Below are 22,330 nucleotides of genomic sequence, written 5' to 3' on the forward strand. Positions count from 1 at the left end.
GTTTTATGACAGTGCCATTGTCTTCCTGCACAAGGTGAAAAAAAATACCAGTGACACAGCAAAGTGAGAAGCCTAAAGATTTGTCAAATTAATGTAAAAATAAACCAGAAAACAGCATTGTGTGTGTGTGCTTATGGGTGTGCCTAACTGGCCACTTAGCAATACCACACATGGTCATTCGATGGCGAGCATCGGCCAGCAAAAGCTTTCATTCCAGTGTGTATATGTGTGGTCTCCCATGATGCTGCGGTCCAGCACCTTAGCTGCTCTGACTCAGACATACAGGCCAGGCCCGGGGTCCTTAGAGTCTGGGAACTTACATAACAAAGTGTCATATGACGAAAGATAATGCATTCTGTGCTTTCTGTGAGTGACTTTTGTATTTGTGAATTGCTGTTTTCTTACACATTTGAAAATGTTTTTGTGTTGTTTTCAAGTGAAAGTGAAAGGAGCAATGACTGAGTGAATGAATTTGCTGGACACAAGTGATTTATAGTAGAGAGAGAGAAAGAGAGAGACCGCATTTCAAAGCCTTTCTCTTATTTCCAAAATGGGCTTGGAAATCTGCAGCTTGACTGAGCCCAAATAAGTGACTTCTTTTAGCTTTTCACAACACACAAAGGCCTAATCCTAGGACTACTTGAGCCACCAATGTAGACAGTGACTGAGACCACCATAGTATGTGTCAGACCCTCCTCACCACACACAAAACACATTGACTGCAGCTTTATGAAGTGAAAATGGCCCAGAAAGGGAAAATGTGAAAGAGGTGTCCACAGTCATTTCTCCCAAAGAAAGGCCATAGCATCTGGGCATTTAATGCTAAAATAAAGCCCAAAGACAGAGTAGAATGGATTGGGTCACTTCTATTGTTCCAGAGCCCGACTGGAACAGCCCTGTTTTGTTTCAGTAGCACTGACCCTTGCAACTTATTGTGCCCCTCTGTCAAGCAAAAGTGTGGAGTGAAAAAAAATTCCAGCGATGACAGAGGACTTCTTTTGAGGAATTTTCTTTGCCATGCTTTCCCCTCATTTCCTGTTTTGTTTGTACTTCTTTTTTTCCCAGTGGCAAATATTGCACACTGTCAGTAAATAAAGGGAGGATGAAAAGGGGGTTGTAAAAAGCATACTGATTCCTTATGTCCGGAGGGATGTTTAATTAAAGGCAAGTGTTTATTTTCTGCTGCGGAACAACAGTTGCTATCATTGCTGAGCACAAATACAGCAATTAACTTCAATTTTCTGCATTTATTTAGACATCAAAGAGCTGATAGAATCATTGAGAAAATAAAGCAATAAGGGTCAGCAGAGATCTCAATGGTCTTTGGACATAGCAGTGCGCCCAGTTTGCCTGAATGACTGAATCACATGCGTGCGGTAGCTTTCTTTTCTTGCTAAAGAGCAATTAGCGGTAATTCTTTATTTAAACTGTTTGTTTACAAAACCTTTCATCCTTTTATCCACTTTTATGTGCAGCGGGATGTGGCTTTGGGAGTTTTCTGTTCCTGTGTGGTTTCATAGGAGATATGGATGTGGTCCGAGGGGGTGAGGTGTGTTCTTGTAGGATCACTTATCTGAGTCATCTGTGTGTAGTGTGGGTGGGGGGCCATGGTGTTCCCGATGCTGACATGATAAGCGCCAGACCACGCAAATGGATCACATCAAACATTGCCTTGGCGACAGCGGGCCCTAGGGAGCAGGAGGAGGCAAGACTCCTATCTAATGGTTCCTGTTCCTCCTCTGTCGCTTCTGATGACCCCACTGTCAGATAAGCCTGTCCTGGACCTTTGTGGCCCCTGACTGAAATGGGCCCAATTAGAATTTAAATGAACCTATTGGCAAACATGAATGAGCGTTGTCGCTGTGTCACCAATCAGCAGCAGGAAGGTGAAAGAAAAACAGTATATTTGATAAGACATTTGTTCAGTTAATGTTTGATCCCCTCAGGGGAAGGCTGGATAACATGCAGTAATGGCTCGTGTGCCACCATCTCACTTTGCAGTCTGGTAGCCTTCCATCAAGGCTAAGATTGAAACTTATGTACTGTGAAATTCTCGGGATCAGTTGTGCTCAGTAGCTTCCACTCACTGTTTGATTGCGTGGGCTCCACTACAGCAATGGTTAGACTAGTAATACCCTCTTATCTGAACTGCAAATGGAATTGTGTAGCTTTTCATCATGAAACCACTGAAAGTGATCATGCTTAAATGTGTGCTTAAGTGGCAGATAACATCCGTAATTAAGGTGCTAAATTAAATTTTCATCTCTCTGGGCTAGTCTGAGACCACTGAAGGTAACAGTAAGATCCTAATCTCCACGTCATAGGATTCATTTCTTAGGATGTGTCTAATTTCAGGGTTTGAGGTTTCAGTTTTATCATCTATCAATCAAATATGAAATATGTAACACAGTATACCTTTCAGAAGAAGAAATGGTATTCAGTGGTGGAAGAAGTATTCACATTATTTACTTAAGTGAAAGTATCAATATCACACAGTCAACACACTCCATTAAAAGTTAGCTTAGGGGTCATGAGATGATAACAGGTGTAGGAAAGAAGAAAAAACTAAGATCTGCTGCATACATTTTAATTCATTTTTGGGGACTTTTCTGTGAACTCCAAGAAGTTATTTAAATGAAAGAACTCAAAATGTTGAGAGGGGACATGTCACTTCTCACAGACATCTGAAACATGTCGACTGCTTTATTTGTCAGGAGTTACAAACTAAAAGGTTTGGAACCACTGCTTTAATCTTTAGCAATGTATAGTATTTCATAAACTTGTCGATATGTTTTTTAATAAAGTTTTATCTGAAAAGCAAATAAATGTGGAATTAAAAAGTACAATTGTTCCCTTGGAATTGTAGTGAAGTAGAAGTATAAAGTAGTATAAAACGGAAATATTCAAGTTAAATACACATAAAATGTAAAATTGTACTTCAGTACCACTGTGCTGTATTTAAATAAAAGTAGAAAAAAATAAATAAATCAAAGGTAGTGAAGAGTATAAAACTGTGAAATGGTGAAAGCATTTTATTTAACCACAATGATACTTTACCAGATTCTAAACAGTGGTGGGTGCTTTGGTGTCGTCAGACTCATTGCCTCCAATCCTGTTTAGGCAGCTCTGGTATCCTGGTCTAGATGTGTCACACAGCCATTAACACGGGTGATGAGTCACTGTGTTGTTGAGGGTTGTGTGGTTTGAGTGTGATGTATCAGAAACCCACAGTGTGGTTCCCAGAGCCCTCTGCCAGTCACTGTGGCCATGCCTGTTGGCTGGCTGCTCTGCCAGGGAAGCTTACAGGCCAGAAGTGTTGAAGGGAAAGCCCAAGGGAGCCAGGGATATGAGCTGCAGTGGCCAAGTGGTAAATTCTCACCTGCTACTAAGTGAGAATTAGCGCTGTGGTCGTTTTCCTTTCACGCTGTGAGTCACATAACCTAAGTCCCACAACCTGCTGTTACCTTTCTGTATGTCTGTAATGGTCTCACACAAATACAACTGAAACAGTTCCTCTTGTTTAGCCTCAAGAAATAGGCCTCACTGCCCTGGTGGTAGCCCACACAGCAGCAGTGGAGCTTTTGACTCTGTTGCTGTTTGCTTAATATATTGCTTTCTATTTCTCTTTCTGTCCCAGGTATTTCTCCAAGTCATCGGAGTGATTGCAGTAGCTGCCGTCATCATCCCCTGGATCCTTATTCCTGTTGCTCCACTTCTTGCTGTCTTCCTGTTTCTGCGATGCTATTTCCTGCAGACCTCCAGAGACATAAAGCGCCTAGAGTCTACCAGTAATTTTTATTTTATTTGGGTGGTGGGGTGGGCATGTCCATTTGTGGTAAGAGACAAAAGCAGACCACAGGAATGCTAATAGACCATTGAAGAAAGCCATGGTCATTAGCATAAAGGCTAAAGGTGACGGTGGCCTATGGCTCGGCCACACGCAGTTTCCTCAAGAGACGGGAGTTTGTGACATTACATACAATGGGGAAAAATGCCAAGTGGGCATGACTAGGCCATTGAAGGCTTTAGTTCATCTTTTTTTTATTCTGGGCTGAGAGCCCAAATGTACACTGGACAACAGGTTCCATCATCTTAAAGAACAAAGGTTCTATTAAAAAGGCCAGAGGAAACATTTAGGTTTTGTCTCTGGTTTTGTAAGCCTAACAAATAGAAACAAAAGACCACTCAATTGCAACCTTTCCCTAAATCAAACTCTTTGGCATTAGAAGCATATTCATTGTGTGTATGACGCAGTTCGTATTTCACTATTGATTACCACATCACTTTTTTTTGTGTATGCCTTCTGAAAGTCAACATATTGAGAAAAAAAACCCAACACATCAGGTAGATTATGACTCACTTAAAAACACAGTGTATTTAAAAACATAAAAGCAGTCTAAAACAGTGTTATACATAAAAGCAAATATGGTGGGGTTAAAACTCTTCAAAACTGTCCTAAGTATACTATTAAGGAATGCATTTGTGTTGAAAAATGTCATTGTTGAATGTATGGATAGCTGATTTTACAGATGCATGTTTGCTAACAGATGTGGTGCATATACTGTATATATTTTTTTCTTTCAGCTCGGAGTCCCGTTTTCTCCCACCTTTCTTCCTCTCTCCAAGGCTTGAGCACCATCCGTGCCTTCAAGGTTCAGCAGAGGTTTCAGCAAATGTTTGATGGATATCAAGATCTTCACTCAGGTGAGCATTAAAAAGATATATTTCAGTTAAGGATATTAACTTTTTATCACGCCCGTTCAAAGCCATTTAGACTAATGTTATTTTGTTATTATCAGCAATATTTAGACAGTAGAGATTCCATGTATTATCTTATCTGTGTGTTTGTTAACAGAGGCTTGGTTCCTGTTCCTGACTACTTCTCGCTGGTTTGCTGTACGCCTTGATGGAATTTGTTCAATTTTTGTCACCATCACTGCTTTTGGCTGCATTTACCTGGGGGATGGTACTGTATGGGATTTGGATAAAACATGTGACACATTATTGACATCAAAGACTTTATTAGTGAAACCATGGCGATAAACTCATGACTGCGTGACCGTATGTGTACTTTTTTTCTGATATTACAGGACTGGAACCAGGTGCAGTGGGTCTGGCTTTATCTTATTCAATGACACTTACAGGCATGTTCCAGTGGGGAGTCAGACAGAGTGCAGAGATCGAGAACATGGTGAGAACATTTACATTTCAACACTTACTAAACCTATTCATGAAAGAGGCTTTTATTTACCAAAAATGAAGCAAACAATTTACAAAATATTTAACAAAGTTCTGGGCACATAAAATAGGTCAACTAACAGAGCTTAACTCAGCATCAACACACTAATATAGTCTAATAAAAAAATAAACAAAATCTCTAAACTAGAAATCCCATCCCCCCATGATGTGGCGGGCACTTGGTACAATCTGATTGGCCACTTCCTGTATTTTAATAGCTCTGCTTTGGTGGGCACATCTTTTGAATGGCCTGTGGCTCAGCCATTGAATAGAAATTATGACTCAAGGCAAAGTTATTTAAAGTCAAACTAAAGTGTGACTGTACAGAAGTGAACTAAATGTGTGCATTACAAATAGAAATGAATGTACTGCCAACAACACTTGTATCATGTATAAAACAAAAACTATGTGTCATTATTTACCTGTTTGCTGATATATGTTCGTAAGGTCAACAAAACGAAAATTAATATTATAATATAATATGATGTGTCAACTTAGAACACTAAGGTGTGTGCAAGAGGATTACTAACATTTAAACCAGTTGTGTGGCAGCATGTGCGGCCATCACTGAGGATCTAATGAAAGACACTATTTCATTTCATTTATTTATTTATAAGGACAGCGCACATTTATTAACATTTCTGTAAATGTGCCAGTGTTAGCCAGCCAGCTAATTTTCAACTGTAGTCCTTTGGCAAGATATTATGAGAACCATCAATTGACTTGGTCAGGTTTTCCCAGATGTCAAGTCAGCAATAAAATACAATTTACAAAAGCACATAAAAAGCACACAAAAACACAAAACAAAGAAACAAGAACAAGACACATTAAGGAGACGACAGCAACACAGGACAGGCCATCACTCATGGAGATAAAAAAAATAAAAAAACATACACCAAGAAAAACACAAACAAGAACGTTCACACAACTTCACAGATACAACCTAAAACATCAACAGACAATCCTAGCAACTATTGAGTTGCATTGTGGGAAATGTAGGATCCAGTGTTTTCTGACTCATTCTTTAGACTAAAAGTCAACATGTCGGCATCTGCTGCTTGGTTTTTACGTGTTGTCTGTGGTCCCCCAACTTTATGGAAGTACAATACTAAACTATTAGAGTACTCTTTTAAAACACTAATTGACTGCTAATTCGATTAGATTAGATTAGTTTATTATTGTTTGCGATGGTCAAATTAGAAATACTAGTAGGACATGTCATGTTTGCTATTTTATGTTCAATATAACTTTACGTTTACTAAAGCTGAAGTCATGCCATTTTCAATTGTTTCAAGTGATCAAAAGAGCAAAATGTATAAATCAGAAATCTGTCTTCATAACATTAGTATTGTGTACTTCTTGATGTTCTGTGAAAAACATTGCCTTATCATTTGTAGATGACATCAGTGGAGAGAGTGGTTGAGTATGCCGAGCTGGAGAGTGAAGCACCCTGGGAGACGGACAAACAGCCTCCGCATGATTGGCCCAAGGCAGGCGCCATCACCTTTGACGGAGTCAACTTCTCTTACAGTGCCAGTGAGCGCTTGGTCCTAAAGAATCTGACTGTCGTCTTCACATCCAGAGAAAAGGTTCTTGTCTTTATTCCCACCTGTGCATGCTTACTGGTGTGCACAGCCTGTGACTTAGGTTGATATGCAGCTAGTGTAGAAGGCGTGATGTGATTCTTTTTTATGTGGCATTATTTTCAAATCAATTATTAAAGGGACACCATATTGTACTGCTGAATCTTCAGGACTATACCATTTGTGATTCATGGAATACATATCATGTAATTAAGACTGTTCAAGTGGATCCATTTGTTCCCAATTTGCATTTTGAGCTACCTGACGGTGACAACTGTTTATTCACTATAAGAGAGAGGAGAGGCCGAGGGAGAGCGGCGAGGGAGGAGAGAGAGGGAAGCAGAGGAAGATGGTTGAGGATGATTGAAATTGTGTTTAATGCAGGGGGTGTATTTTGCATGGCTATGGTTGGACAGGGCGGCTGATTTCACAATGGATGGGTTGATAAGTGTGGAGGCCCTGGCTCTGACAGCCCATGGGAGGGATCTCTGCCACATGCCATGGGGGGGAAAGGCTTTGTGCATCTTGACAGTTCCCCTGACACTCTTTCACAAGGAAACCAACCACCTACAGTACACGATCCTTTCACTCTGGCCTTCACTACAGTCACATACTGTACATAATCATATAACCACTCACAACTCCAACTACAACAATAACACCCATTGTTTAGAGAGAAATAGCTTAGTAAGAACATATTACTCGTCTCCGAGACAAAATCGATGATGCACAGTCCTCACTTTTACATTTCATTATGCTAAAAACCAACTGCACAATATGATTTCTAAAATGAACTTTGACAATCTTTTGTCTGAAATAAGATGGAAAGGTAAAGTGACAGCTTTTTTTTTTTTTAAGGAAAGCCAAGGAAAGTCTGACTGATCCATGCTGAACACTGTTTCAAATACATTCAAGAAAAACAGACATTTTTGGTCATTAGTTTCAATAGCTTAAAATTACCTTTTGTTTACATTTACTCCCAATCAGGTAGTAGTGTGGTGTTCTTATAATGCACAGAAGGTGGATCGACAGGTAAATCTCTGGGTTTGCATCTACTACTGATGTACTGGCAGTCAATATCCTTTTTATATTCACCAATTTAGGGGAGCCAGCTCCAGGGCTCCTATATTGTGCATGCTCACTCACTGACATGGCTACAGGGACACTAAATGGAATGGAGCCATCATGTTATTTACACCTTTGCTTTTTCTGAATTGACAGGTCAAGATGTCTGCCGTGAAACGGGTCTATCGCTCATATGAGTATGGATCATTACTGTTGAAGAACAAGGCAGCATAATGGAAAGGGATCATGAAATGAAAGTCTTTGTTTATCTGCAATAAATAATTTTTGGAGACATTGCACAGAATGTATGAAAATATTTTATGCAAATATACTGTAGACACAAATACGAGTTGCATATTATTGAAAAAGGGATAAGCATAAGGTCCTCAACCTGCTCAATCTGCTGATGCAGAGCACGCTGCTGTCAGCATAAAGTAATTTCAGATTAATTCCATTAGCAACCTTTGGCATTTGTTTTATAGCAATCTCCTCAGAAGTCTGCAAATGTCTTCCCAGGACTCTCAGCATCATTTTCTCCTTGGCAAGGATCATACTCCTGCCTGCCCTCTGCCCTTGCTCCCACATGAGCAACGGGTTAGTGACTTTTGTTTCTCTCATAAATTAACAGCCTCTTGACCACTTTTCATTTTGGCTTGAATATTCAGAGTTGGAGTTGTGGCCAGGCCTTGGCAGGTGGCTCTTCCTGTGGGGTCCATGCCTGTGACATGAGGACCAAATGCAAGCCCAGTTAAAATTCATGGTATGGTACAAGGCCCTTTCCTCCTCCAGCTTTGGGCATCAGGTTATGGAGAGCAAAGTGATTACTTGCTGCTGAGAATTTTTTTTTTGTATAGTACTTTTCAAAACAAAGATACAAAGAGCTTTGCAGTCAGGATTAAAACCCTCAGCAGACTGAATACAAGTAATTGTTAGACAATGAACCTGCTTGTTGAATAATACAGATTGAGGTGACTTCTGCCGGGAAAGGATGACCCAATTGTGTGGAGCTCCTATTTGACAGCTCCATCTGTGAGTCAGTGCTTTCAATAATGTTCTACTACTTCTGCTTTGAAAACATTCAAAGTGTGAAAATCTTTGTTCATAATAAATATCAAAACTTTCTCACCCTCACTACCACCTGGGTGGCATGCCTATGTTTGGGTCCTGAGAGCTTTGTGTGTCTAGGATGTTTTGGCACTGTGGTAAAGCCAATGCATGCATCCACAGTACACTATTTCTGTTTTATGGGGAGGGTGCTTATTCTGTCAGCACTTCAAATGTCTGTTGTCTGTGCACTCTTTGCTGTAGCTTCTGCAAAAGAGGGGTCTGGTATAATTCTACTGTCACAGTAAATGTGTCGGTGACATCCTCTTGACATAAGGTCACAAAGAGGTTAAGGAAAGATTTTTTTTTCCTCTTCTGAAATATTTCCTACCTGGACCAGGTAAAGGCATCCAGTGGTACGTTCTTCCGTTCATCATGTGATAATCACATGTGTTTATTGAGGCCCTTTTAATGGAACATTTCAGCCCACTGCATAGCTCTCTCTGTTTGTGGTGAATTTAGATAGCTTTACTGTGTTTTTGCCTTGGCTCAGAGTTATTGTGTCTTTTCAGTACACCCAAGTGTTGTGGTTACAGAGGGAGATCTAAGTTGTGCCACAAACCCCACAACCCATTTTGTACGTCTAATAACAAGTTCATTCATTTAGATCCTGGATCGTTGAGCCGGTCCTTCTAACCTTCCAGCTAAATGGGTAAAGAGGGAGCAAACATTTTGGTAAACCCCTGGCTAAACAAAAGGTTGCCCATTGGCTATGTAATGGCATATAACAAGTGTTGGCAGGCAGCAGCGTGTGGCATCAGCAGCCCAGTTCAGTGGAATAAGTAATGATTTGCCTTGTGATGCAATTGTTTTCACCATTTCCATTTGGTTCTTGGTTCCATTTGGGTCTTTGCCATGGGGTATGCTCAGCATTCAAAAACACTGAGCAGTTTGATCTAGACTGGTGATGTTCTGTTCCTCTTTAGGTCTGTGTGTTTAACACACTGTGCCTGGAATGATTTGGGAATGCTTACAGTGAAGGCACTGGCAAGACCTGCAAGTTTTAATGGCAGGTGGACCCCACATTTCCACTAGACACAAAGGATGCAGTTTAGTAGTTCATCTACATCTACCATTTTCAGGTCAAATATGTCCAATACTTAGTTTATGACGAAATACTTGCAACACTAATGATATTCCCATCAGCCTCAGATGTACTTTGTGTTTAGTGCAAATGAGCAAATATTAGCATGCTAACATGCTAAAATAAGACAGTTTATGATGGTAAACATTATAACCTCTAAAAATCAGCTTGTAATTGTAGTATTGTAATTAAAGTATTAGTGAGCCATTCAATACAATCTAGGGAGACCAGTTTGAGTAACAGATCTGCCATTTTTGACAGCTTCTCAGGTGCCCAAAACAACACAGGGGTTTATAATACTCAAAACATTATACAACTGGGAAGGTAAACTGTAGCTGTAGCTAATGTCAGTCTGAAAGCAGCCTTTGTACTCTTACATCCTGATTGGGTGGCTTGTACATTACATAAAATACAGAGATACAAAAAGATGGGTAGTTAAAGCTTTAATGTGAAACTTTTTTTATATTAATGAACATCTGTTACATTCAAGCCGTTGCCAAATGAATTGATACAAAGCTAATTAAGACTATCAGTTTAACAAAACACTCTGCATTTCTCAGCATGGCTGTTTACAGAGCCTTGTTTAATGGCTTCATGTGTTATCATAGAACTGGAGTTATAATGAGTAACTAAACATTTCCAACCTACAGATGTTGGCATATGCAATGCGTGGAACTGTTGGACTATGAAATGAGCACTTTTATAGAGTATAGCACACTTTAAAATAGTTGCCATGAATCATAAACAAGCAAAAGGTCCAACACAAAATTATACAAGTGATGGCATCAAGATGGGTTCCCCCGATGCCATGTGAATAAGCTTATATAAAGATACATCCAAGATATGAGAACATGTTTAATTTGAAATGTGACTAATAAATGTTCAAAAGAGGCTTTAAACTTTAAAACCTTTAAACATTCTTTAAAAATCCAGTATTTTCTCCACTATCTGCCAAATTCATGTGATTGCTGTCAAAAAAAGAGATTTGTTATACCTGCTTGTTGTAGAATATGTTTGCCCTCAATTCTCTTTTTATCTCAACATGATACAAGTGGTTCCATTGTACTTATGTTCCCTTGATGACATGACACAATAAGCACAAAAATGATTAATAGGCTGAGGGAGCATGACAATATATTGTCTTTACACATCTAAAAATAGTTCTCATTTCTCCACTGTAGGTTGGCATTGTTGGACGCACTGGTGCTGGTAAAAGCTCCCTGATCTCTGCCTTGTTCCGGCTGGCAGAACCTGGGGGACGAATAATGATTGATGGTTTTCTGACTTCTGAGATCGGTCTGCACACCCTGCGTCAGAAAATGTCCATCATCCCACAGGTACCCTTTTAAATTGCCCTCAGTCTCAGTTGTTGTCTTTGCACTTGAAACTGCATACAGTAACCGATGTGTAAATCTAATAAAATATTAGGCATCATTATAAATTAGAACAGCACGCAACTTTCAGCATGATATTACAGGATGTTGTGTTTAATGTTGTTGTCCTTTTCTAAAACGGCTGGACTTTTGCTTTGACTTCTTCTGTACTTCTTTTGATTTCTCAATATTGAGAAATGGCAGATGAACACTGATAACAGACACCTTGGTGCTTTAAAAAAAAAAAGAAAATACTAGCTTTTAAAAGCTAAAACAAGTGAGGAAATTTACAGTCGTCTCTCAGGGGATTTCTGAAAGTGAGACAAACAGATGCCTTGAGACAGTTTAACTTTATTTCCGCTTGTTGAAACTGATACGGCATTAAGAAAATGCCAGCCTGCGGGTGAGTGTCAGCAGAGTGGAGGGAGGGGAGAAGACTCCCACGGCCTGTACTGTGAAGAGAGCAGTTCCCCATCCCTGACAGAGGATTAGCCCTCTACCCCCCAAACATGGGAAAGCTGCTTAGAAGAAGTCTTCCCCCATCCTCACAGTCAGAGTCCCCTTGTACACCGTCACTTAGCCCAAGTCTCAAACATTTCTAGGGTGCAGCCAAGATGCCCAAAAACAGTTTCATTAATGCTTTTCTGTGGATTTGATAGGTTTCTGGCATTGCTACTACTTCAGATAAAGTTTTACCCCCTCATCCCAACTAGTTTAAGATGGATGTGATGTGTGTTTGATGTGATTTTGTTTACTCTTTCTCTCCTAGAGGGAGAGACTTGCACAAAGTGGCAGGTTACGAGTCAGAACTTTAACTGCATGCCCATCTGTGTCACATACTGGATGGCATTTTTATGATGTGAAGCCTTACCAGTAGAGTTTCTCTGTGTCATGCTCTTATTTTTACAAACTTATATAGAGTGAATTCTCTTGGATTTACACAAATCCATCTGAAAGCCTTTTTATTCTCCTGCTAGACGTAAGAGATAAAGTGATAAAGTCAGCCTTTCACATGGAAAAATTGCTAGTTGCCTTTCCTTTTCATGTGGAATTTTGAGTGTGATATGTATACTATACATTGCCAGTGAGGAGTTTCATTATTTGCCACCCCCCGATTTGATTATGATAAGCTTGTATTAGCATATGGCATTAAAAATGGATCCATTTCAGTTTCTATTGAATTCTCAGGAATTACTTAGTAAAAAAATGAATTCTGTGGCAAACAGAGGGCTTAGAATTGGTGGAGCACATAATCGGTCTATGGAAAGCTGTGCTTGAAAGCAGTTTTTCCGACCTAACATTGAATCCTCAATTAAAGTGTGTCACAAAACTAGTTTGAATTGGGACTTCAGCTGGCTTAATGACAAGGCGGGATTTTTGGTGACAGAAGGAAAAGCTCATTGGAAATAAAGAGATGGAACATTTTCTAAGGAACAGGTAGCAGCAGGGATGAAGTCCTGAAAGCTTAATTTCTTCTGGATGAAAATTGAGCAGTTAGTCCTGAGCCTTCTGACCTACATGGAGGTTTGTTGAGACAGAATTTTGTATTTCAGGGGTGTGTGCTGTGTGTGTGTGTGTGTGTGTGTGTGTGTACGTACACTGCATACATCTCTGTGCTTACATAACTGAATGCATGCTGTTTCAGCACTGGCTGTGAAGCTGACCTGTAAGAGAGCAAAGATGAAGGCGTGGATAGTGAGTCACATACAAGAAGTACTGTAACCTTAACGCAGGACACTCAGGCTTTTAGGCCCATTGTGTACTTTACTCTTGCTCCTGGTCTAATCTTACAGTTGCCAGGTGAACAATTCCTATCTCGATTTGGATTAGATTCATATCTTGAGTAAACTAGATTTATGAAATTGCTTGGACTGTGATGAGGATACAGTTGAAGTCTATCAGTTTTTCTTTTGGGCAGTTGCTTGCTGCTCTGCGTCACCTCTATTGCTTTTTTTCAAATGGCCATTATAACCATTTAAGTGTCATACATTCAGTGTTATGTTTCAAGGAAAGCACAGCTGTATTTGTTCACCGATATAGGAAAAAAAGCCATATAAAATGCTTATCTACAGCAGCTCTGTACGGTCTCTGTATGACGACCTGGGAGAGTCCTAGCAAGTGTTCAGTAAATCACTTCAACATTGGAGCAGAATTTATGAATATATATCTGACCTGACACGACGAGATGGCAGCTTGCTCCTGTTTATCAGGTTTACCACAAACTGAGTGGCATGTTGGAACAGTGCCTGTGGACTTGTTGGCTTGTACATCGGCACTATAATAAAGAGCTTTATTTACTCTCTTAAAGATGGCTGTGCGGCTGAACCTTGATCCAGGTGTGTGGCTCACCATAAATACATATCTCTTGGACATCCTACCTGTCTGAGATCTGAGGCTGTCCTTTTCATGAGGGTAGTCAACTGATGCGATAACCCCTCATGACAGATGCTTTTGCGTTCGACAGAGTAAAGCTGTTACTTACATTTTGAGATTATCATTTCTAATACAGCTACTGTCTAAAAAGTCTTGGATGGTAACAGTGACTAGATGGTTTTGTGCCATATATATACAGACAATGTCACACAGTTATTATCCACCATCACCAGTGCACAAGGTCTGGTTTTCCAAGTAAAAAGATCAACTTATTGAAGCATAGTTGGCCAGAGCATTGAATAGAGATCCTGAGTGGAGCAAGCCCTTTGTGAACATCTTCCCCTCAAACATTGCCTAGCGGCGCTTTATAAAGCTTGTCTTAACCCTTTCATACATCTTCCCCTTGTCATTATCTTAACTGGCCACGGCCTTCTCTTTCTATATCCATCTATCCACAGGACCCAGTTCTCTTCACTGGCACCATGAGGAAGAATCTGGACCCTTTCAGGCAGCACACAGATGAGGACCTGTGGAATGCACTCCAAGAGGTACTCCAGCGTGGCTCTGAATGATTCCCCCTCGCCGGCCCAGGGGGGGATCCCTCTGTCCCCCTGTACAATGCTGCCATTCAGCCTCCCTGCTCACCACAAGTCATGGGGGGAAATCCCATTAGGGCCATGGGGCCCAGCTCAATGTGCGGCTTGTAACTGGGAACCATTGAAAGTGCTGGGGGAGATGTGTTTGGGCAGTCAGGCCAACCAGGATGAAGGCTCCCCCCACAGTGAAGGGCTTCAGCTCCTGGTCCTGCCTCTGAATGGGTTTGGTGGCCTGGATTAAAGCTAGAGGCTGGCCACAAGAGAGCACTGGCCAAGGTCATCAGTGGACCTGGCCCTGCATTGTGCCAGGCGGTTAATGGGTGTGTTTGGATAGCTCTTTAAAGGCATCCCTGAAGGAAGCCTTTATGAAGGGGTAATGAAGGGTTGGGGCTCTGCTCTCCCTCTCTGCAGGTGCAGATGAAGGCCGTGGTGGAGGACCTGCCCAATAAGCTGGAGACTATGCTGACTGAGTCCGGCTCTAACTTCAGCGTGGGCCAGAGGCAGCTGGTGTGCCTGGCCAGGGCCATCCTCCGGAAAAACCGCATCCTCATCATTGATGAGGCCACAGCCAATGTGGACCCAAGGTCAGGGGACACTCAAGTCTACAAGTAAAACATTTTCCAACAATGTTTGAACAGTCCTTTCCACATGTAGTGTGTTTACTGTAAACAAGTGCTCCTTTTTCATGGGTATCTTTAAGCTAGGTTTAATGAAACTGTATCACCACAATTGTTATACAAACTGAAATCATTCCTTAAACAATACTTCTGTTCAAGCAACTTTGCAAATAAATCAATAGCACGTATGTGTAAGTGAAGCCTTAAAGCTACATTGTGTAAACATTTCTCCCATCCAGCGGTGAAATTGTATATGACAACCAACTGAATATTACTTTTTGGCCCCTCTCATTCTGAGTGCGTTCTAACTCCTACGGTGGCCGTATTATTCAAGAAGTACGACTTCGTCCGTGAGTGTTCCTTCCAGTGTAATAATAGTTTGACGTTGTTTTGGTACCATTTCATTGCTAACATCAGCTATCAGGTTCCCAAACATATGCAAGCTAATGTTAGTAAAGTATCAGTGCTATTGTTATTCTGTATATTGTACGAGAGTAATAGTGTAAGGCAATGTTTACAGCGTTGGAGAGAAGCAACGGAGGTTTGTGTTTTTAATATATTTCTCTGAGCAGTATGAACAATGTCAATGAAACCGAAATTAGCTCTTAGTATCTCCATCGTTTACACGCAGCTGTTCTAGCTATAGCTAGTCTGTGTACATGAGTTGTCTGCCAGGGAAATTACGACAAATATGATTACGTTTATGTTACAATGTAGACACTCCTTTTTCATCATTGACGCGAGGAAAAGTATCCTAGACGTTGTTCTAGCGTTATGCACAACCATGCTATAGTTAGCCAAGCAACTATAAAACTTTGAATTTACACAAATAGGCAGAATTACCTTTTGAGAAGAAAGCAGGCAACTTTGGTGTCCCTTTTTAAAATCCTCCTTATGAGCTCTTTCCATCTTGGAAAAGCCACTCCAATATTAACTTTGATCTTGTTGCTTTGCCTGTCGCGTTGTCGTTTTAATTCTCTTTTTAACTTCCTTGGCGACTCCGTTACATGTCCTCAAGAATAGGCACAATCCTCCATTTTCAACAGGCTTTCAAATCTGCCGGCAGTTGCAAGTAATCTTCTCCCCCTCCCTAGCACTGAGTGTAAAAGTGTGAAAGGCAGAGATATGTCCCTCTTTGGCTAATGTATTTTAAAGATGGAGGCGCAACATGGAGGTCGTCCTTCGAGCAACTCGCTCGTATGTATTCTGAATGATTCTGAATGGCAGATTCTACCCGTATGAGAATACTTTGATTAGTTGGTGGAAGTAATTACACATGAATGAGCACATATTTGTGAAAGAACAAAGGTTTTTTGCTAAGAATCAACTCAAAAAATTACACAATGGAGCTTTAAGGCAACATAATTTTTGTAACTTAAAATAATGTTTCCAAAATCATTTCAGTGGTTCAGCAACTCGTAACAGGGTGAAAAGCAGTTCTGCATTCGCTTTGAGGCTCTCTACCAGCTATGACTGCACTATGCAAGTTTGCCAGATTGGGTAGCGGAATTCGAATGAGACATAATGGGACAATTCCGCTTCCAACCTCTAGGGGGACAGAAGCGTGAACAGTTCTCTAGTGTTGCTTTAATGAAAAGATGCACAGATTTAACATGTATCATCTATAATGCACACTGTTGGGGGGTGCATTAGAGCAGACCTATTGCAGTCTGCTTATCATTAGTCTACTATACACAGGAGTGGATTGATCAGAGCCTCACTGCAGTAAACAGCCAATAAATATCAAAAACTATTAACATAAAAAATGTAACAATTACGCTTTTAGTATGACTTTTAAAAGGCAAATAATACCTGTCTTTGTTATCTTAAAGAGCTCTGCTATCCTTTTTTATGCCTTCTACTGCACATACCTTGCTGCTTATGAGCCATTGTTCAGTGTTAAGTAAAAATCCCTGCCCAAGGGTCTAAAGGAAGAGGGTTTTTTGTGCTGAGGTGTTGTGTTCCCTGCTTCTTTTTAGAACTGATAGCCTCATCCAGCAGACTATCCGGGACAAGTTTCAAGAGTGTACCGTCCTCACCATTGCTCACAGGCTCAACACTATCATTGACTGTGACAGAATACTGGTAAGTAATAACGCAGTAAATTTCCATTGCCCAGCACTTAAGTCAGTATTTTAAATGAGACCACTATCCTTCTGTTATCAGTTATTAGTTACAGACAGAAGAATGGGGTTAAACTACAAATAACCAGCTATAAGTTTGGTGCTGTTAGTCTTAACATTTTGTGATATCCCTTCACAAGCTTGTTCTTTCTTATCAACTATAATAAATACGTAATAAGTACAGAATATGTAGTATACCGTGAAGTAACCCTGTCAGAGAAATGTATCTAGTTCTCTTAACAATTACATAGTAGATGGTGTGATGAATCAAATGTCTTTACTTCATGCAGCATGGAGGGAAGACCTGGACTGGTGTTCTTTGAAGTTTCTTCAGTGTGCCTGACCTCATGACAGAGTTGATTCAGTCAGGCATTAACAACATACAGTACCTGAGCCCTGAGACCAATGGTCCTTTTAATGTTAACGTACTTCCGCAATCCTTCAGGACAAGAGTCTTTTTGATGATAAACTCAGTGCAATGTCAGCAGACTCTTATCTGACAAACTCACACGCAAAGGGCCCTATTTTAACGATCCAAGCGCACGGCGTGAAGCGCCTGGCGCAGGTCCACTTTTGCTAGATTGACGGTGGAAAAAAAGGATCTGTGCACCGTGCGCATGCTTCAAAAGGGTTGTACTTCGTGGCTTAATTAATCATAGGTGTGTCTTGGGTGTAACATGCGATAAACCAATCCGAGTGTCATCTCCCATTACCTTTAAATGCCAGGCGCATTTGTACCTTAGCGCAATGCTATTATGATGGCTGATTTGCTGAGCAGGAAGGAAAGAAGAAACTGATCTTCTCGTGCGTGAAGTGAAAGTGCGCGAGAATGACAATAACAATGGAATGCTGCGCTATTGACTTTAGACCAGATTTTTGTTGGTCAATGGCGCGATCACTTCCCGCTGCATCAAGATAGCAATACGCCAAGAATTCACCTGAACACACCTCCCTGTAGGACCAGCACACCCATGGGCGCAAAGATGGGCGCAGGTGCATTTGCTATTTAAATGACGGGAGCGCTGGACGGTCATAAAATAGCAAAGACACTTGCGTCGGGCTTTGCGCCGCACTGCGCCGGGTGCAAGATAGTGCCCAGTGAATCACAGGCTTCCCCAAAATCAATATATTGAGTACTTAAATATAAATATTTGCTTCCCACAATCCGCAGAAACATTGCAGAGTTTTAATTCACTTGCTTGATTTTGCAACAGCTGGCCTGATTTCTCACTCACAGCATTCTTTCTCATTGAGCCTGCGCCCGGGCCACTTGATCTTTGGCCCTTTCTTGCTACTGCCTGCAGAGGTGCCAATTAGTGCCATTTGTGGCAGCATTTGTTAAGCGTCTATGGAGGACATGGCATGACCTGGTGGCTGCTCGGTCACTGAGAGGGTTGCTGAGAAAAGCCAAATATCACACAGCAGGGACTGTTTCACACCTACACTCGTGTTAAATGCCCCCAGATTGTTGCACAGATTTTGGTCCACCTGAATTGTCTCTTCGAAATCTTAAACTGTGCCATATTTAGACACAGAATACAAACTCCATCTCCTAGTATCCTGTTGATTATGAAAGCAACAGCAGAAGTCTCCCTTTCATACTAAACCATCCCTGAAACTGGGCTTTAGCCATAACAAACTGCTCATTACAGCTGCAAGGGGATTGAGCTTGTTAAAATTTGTCTGTGATATAATTGTTGTCTTTTCCAAACTGCTTGAATTGGCACTGTTCTTTGTGTGGTTTCTATGGCATGTGATGACACAGAAATGATGGTAATTTTCTAGAGTGTCTTAAAGGTGTGATTGTTGGATTTGACTGAGGACCACCCCTGAGCCGCTGAAATGCCAGGATAAATACATGGATAAATCACTGATCTTCAGTCTGTCAGAGTCAGCTCGCTAGACTTTCACACTGCTAACAGGCTACACTCATTGTCCGTGGCCCTGTCGAGCACAAACAAACACCAGTGTTTGCTGTTGTATGAGTCACATAAAATGGATGGTTCCTATGTGCAGAGAACTACTGTTTCTCCATTCATATTGCACTGTCTGCATGCATCACTCAGCAGTGAAACAGCTGAAATGTCAATTTTCCCTAAAGTAAAGTATACAGGCGTACACACTCACACCCAGCATTGTATGTGTGATTGCAGGTTTTGGATGCTGGCAGGATCCAGGAGTATGACGAGCCATATGTGCTGCTCCAGAACCAGGAAGGGCTCTTTTACCAGATGGTCCAACAGACAGGCAGAGCTGAGGCCGCCTCACTGCTGCACACAGCCAAACAGGTAACCACACCCATCTTTGTCACAGTACGGGGCTGTCACTAAATAGAGTCCAGCCGTGGCACACTAATCCAAGACTATCCCTTTAACTCCAGACTTCATTGCTCACCCCTAAAATGATACAGTTAAGCAAAAGAAGATGTGCATTACCCTGACAATGCAAAGACACTTGATTACCATTTTAATTTAAAGTGCTTACTTGGAGCATTGCAACACCATAACATTAATTTCAAGAGATAAATTGTCCCCTTTGTAGATTTATATCCTCTGATTTTATCAAAGAAACTCTCCATATAATCTTTTTTCTCATAATGTAATTTTGAGATCATTTTAGAGATGATTCTAGAAAAGTAGCTTTCTTTGCGCTATATCTATTTGGAAATATTGGGTTTAACTTCATCGCGATTTGGGATAAACTTTCTATGGGGATTACTGTAATAGAGAATGTCCATATTTTTTCCCTGTGAAATTCATTTGTGATGTATTTCCCCTTCAGACACTGAACAGATAAGAGCCGGCTATTCATTGTTCAATTCCATTTTATGTGCATCTGTCTGGGACTACAGATACCATATTGCAACTTCAAACAGGTCTTTGTGAAATAAGAAAAAGTAGGCATCATTCCATTTTCTCTCTGTCCCTCGCACAAATTTATCAGCGGAACTGTATCTTCTCAGCCAGAGGAGTGAAATGAGTAAAATACTGATTTCAAAGACTCAGCACACTGTGGTATTATTTGGTATCGTCTTACCCTGCACACTGGCGGATTGGTAGTGACATTGTTCAAGCCCTTACATTTTCCTTTCTTTATTGTAGGATGCTCTCCTTAGATCAGATTACTGCAGCATCCATAACTGTCTAGCATCACTTATTAAATACTGAGATGGTCCACATGTTGTGTGTCAAGTTTCTATAGTTGTCAGTCAAGGTTTAAATACATTCAATAATCTGATATCAACCTCTGGTTCCTTTGTCCATGTTGAAAGAGAATCCCAGAGTAGACGGTATATCTCTGGCTGAGGCCAACCTGTTTTCACCTGTTTTGCCTTTTCTCAAACTTTTATTATTTGTTATTGAAATTGTTAGTCTGTCAAGCCTCTTTGTGTTAAGAAATCAAGTATTTTGTAGAAAAATAAACTAAAATGAAACAAGTAATTTCAATGATTATCTCCAATATTTTTCCTGTGAATTTCACAGAGCTAAATAAGCCACTTTTGCATGCTTCAGCGGGTGACAAATCCCTTCACCCAGCTCTGACTGGATCTGTCATGAATCACACCTTAACAGATCATTGCTAAGATTGGACTGTGTGCTTGTGTTCTGTGACACTGCTTCCCTGATGCACTTCCAGGTTTACATGAACAAAAAGCGAGTGACAGACGTGCGCTGCGCCAAGGACATCTGTGCCATCTTTGAGACGTCTCTTTGACAGTTTGGAGAGTCGCTGTGGCCCTCACGCTCATCATCACTGACCAAATCTATCACCAGATATACTTAGATTCCTTCCTGTTTATTAAAATGTATTTTGACTCCCAGCAGGCCGCGTGTAGTATTTGATTGGCGTAGTCCTTTGGTGTGGAACAGAGGCAAGTATCTGAGGCAGGGTGTGCCTTTATTGACATCATATTACTGCATGGCTGTTTATTGATTACACCCTGCTATGTTTATGTATGCATGTTCTGGCCTCTTGGGTAGCTTCAATTTGGCACTAGTGCTAAAAAACTGCAGATATTGGATGTGTTTATCCTGGTGCAATGCATTATTGGTGGCTTAAACTATTCCTTTAAGGCAAACATTGTTTGGTTTCATTATTTGGAAAATGCTTGAAAAGACAAGGAGAACCACAGGAGACAGCGAGTGATGTTTTCAGTAATTATTGTGCCTTAATCAGACTATTGATGTTTTTTGTAATTGCACTGTTTTAATTAAGTAGTCTTCCAGCACTTTGACGATAGTGGTTTTATGTCTACCTCAGCTCTTGTTTGGAAAGAACAGTAAAGTTTAAATGTAACATGTCATGTACTGGCAATGATAATGACTAACAACAAGAAACATTTATTGCCTCTGAGAAATGTTCTCCAGTAATATCAACTTTCTCTCTTTATTTTTTGATAAATGGGCTGTTGTGGCTTTAAAAGCATAGCACTGACATGAAATTTGATATGACTATTTATAGCTATGTATTTATTTACATTGTCTAAATCTTTGCATAGTTTTCTTTTTAAAGGTAATATTTCAGGGAGATGCACTTTGTAGTTTAGTCATAAATAAGTGATACAAATGATCACTTATAATGTAGATCAAGTAAAATTCTAATTACTACATAATAATAAAACAGTATTTCTTGAACGTTTCAGTATTGTCTTCATTTTGCGTTTAAAACATTGTCTTGTCTGATATTACATTGACTCAATAACAATTTCCTCCCGCTCTTGCTCATCAGATGTCTGAATGGTGTGTTTTCTTCAGGTCAGTGGTTACAACTGGTCTTGACCAAGATGCTACAAATTGGTACGTGGTTAAGGAGAACAACCTAGTGATTATCTTGTTGAGTCAAGTGATTTTTAAATTCAGTTTCATGGTGGTGTAGTCAAGTGGTGTAGCTATTTACTCTCATTTTGGCATTCTGGTAGTGCAATATGATGATTAAGTCCCATTTAAAATGTAATTGTGTCATCACCAGCTCAATTAGAAAAGAACTCTAATTCGCCTTCATACAGAAAAGGGCAAAGCTGGTGATTACACATTGAGAGATGTCTGTCAGCAAACACTTAGCTTGCTATAAAAGACTGTATTTAACCAGGCACAGATTTGGGTTGTGAACTGCAGGACATCAGTTCCTTTAAAAGCTGAGTGATTTACACAATTCATTAAAGCCAGTGAATCTTC

At 40.5% G+C, this 22,330-nt stretch overlaps 1 protein-coding gene across 3 annotated transcripts in view; it reads left to right on the plus strand.

Moving 5' to 3' along the window:
* The window catches only part of LOC120570426 (multidrug resistance-associated protein 4-like), a 40,308-nt gene extending 18,518 nt beyond the window's left edge, over nt 1-21,790 (plus strand). For 2 of the 3 annotated variants that reach the window (XM_039818771.1, XM_039818773.1), the window contains 11 exons: nt 3,638-3,788; nt 4,585-4,704; nt 4,856-4,966; nt 5,091-5,191; nt 6,636-6,827; nt 11,256-11,411; nt 14,279-14,368; nt 14,828-15,000; nt 17,013-17,118; nt 19,310-19,444; nt 20,793-21,790. In XM_039818771.1, the coding sequence (XP_039674705.1) occupies nt 3,638-3,788; nt 4,585-4,704; nt 4,856-4,966; nt 5,091-5,191; nt 6,636-6,827; nt 11,256-11,411; nt 14,279-14,368; nt 14,828-15,000; nt 17,013-17,118; nt 19,310-19,444; nt 20,793-20,870 (1,413 nt within the window). In that variant the 3' untranslated portion in view covers nt 20,871-21,790. Of the gene's footprint in view, nt 1-3,637; nt 3,789-4,584; nt 4,705-4,855; nt 4,967-5,090; nt 5,192-6,635; nt 6,828-8,042; nt 8,182-11,255; nt 11,412-14,278; nt 14,369-14,827; nt 15,001-17,012; nt 17,119-19,309; nt 19,445-20,792 lie in introns of those variants that run through there. The other variant, XM_039818772.1, reaches the window with a different exon arrangement.
* Nucleotides 21,791-22,330: the final 540 nt, after the last annotated feature.

The sequence above is a fragment of the Perca fluviatilis genome, chromosome 12 (genome assembly GCF_010015445.1).
Source record: "Perca fluviatilis chromosome 12, GENO_Pfluv_1.0, whole genome shotgun sequence".
Lineage (NCBI taxonomy): Eukaryota > Metazoa > Chordata > Actinopteri > Perciformes > Percidae > Perca > Perca fluviatilis.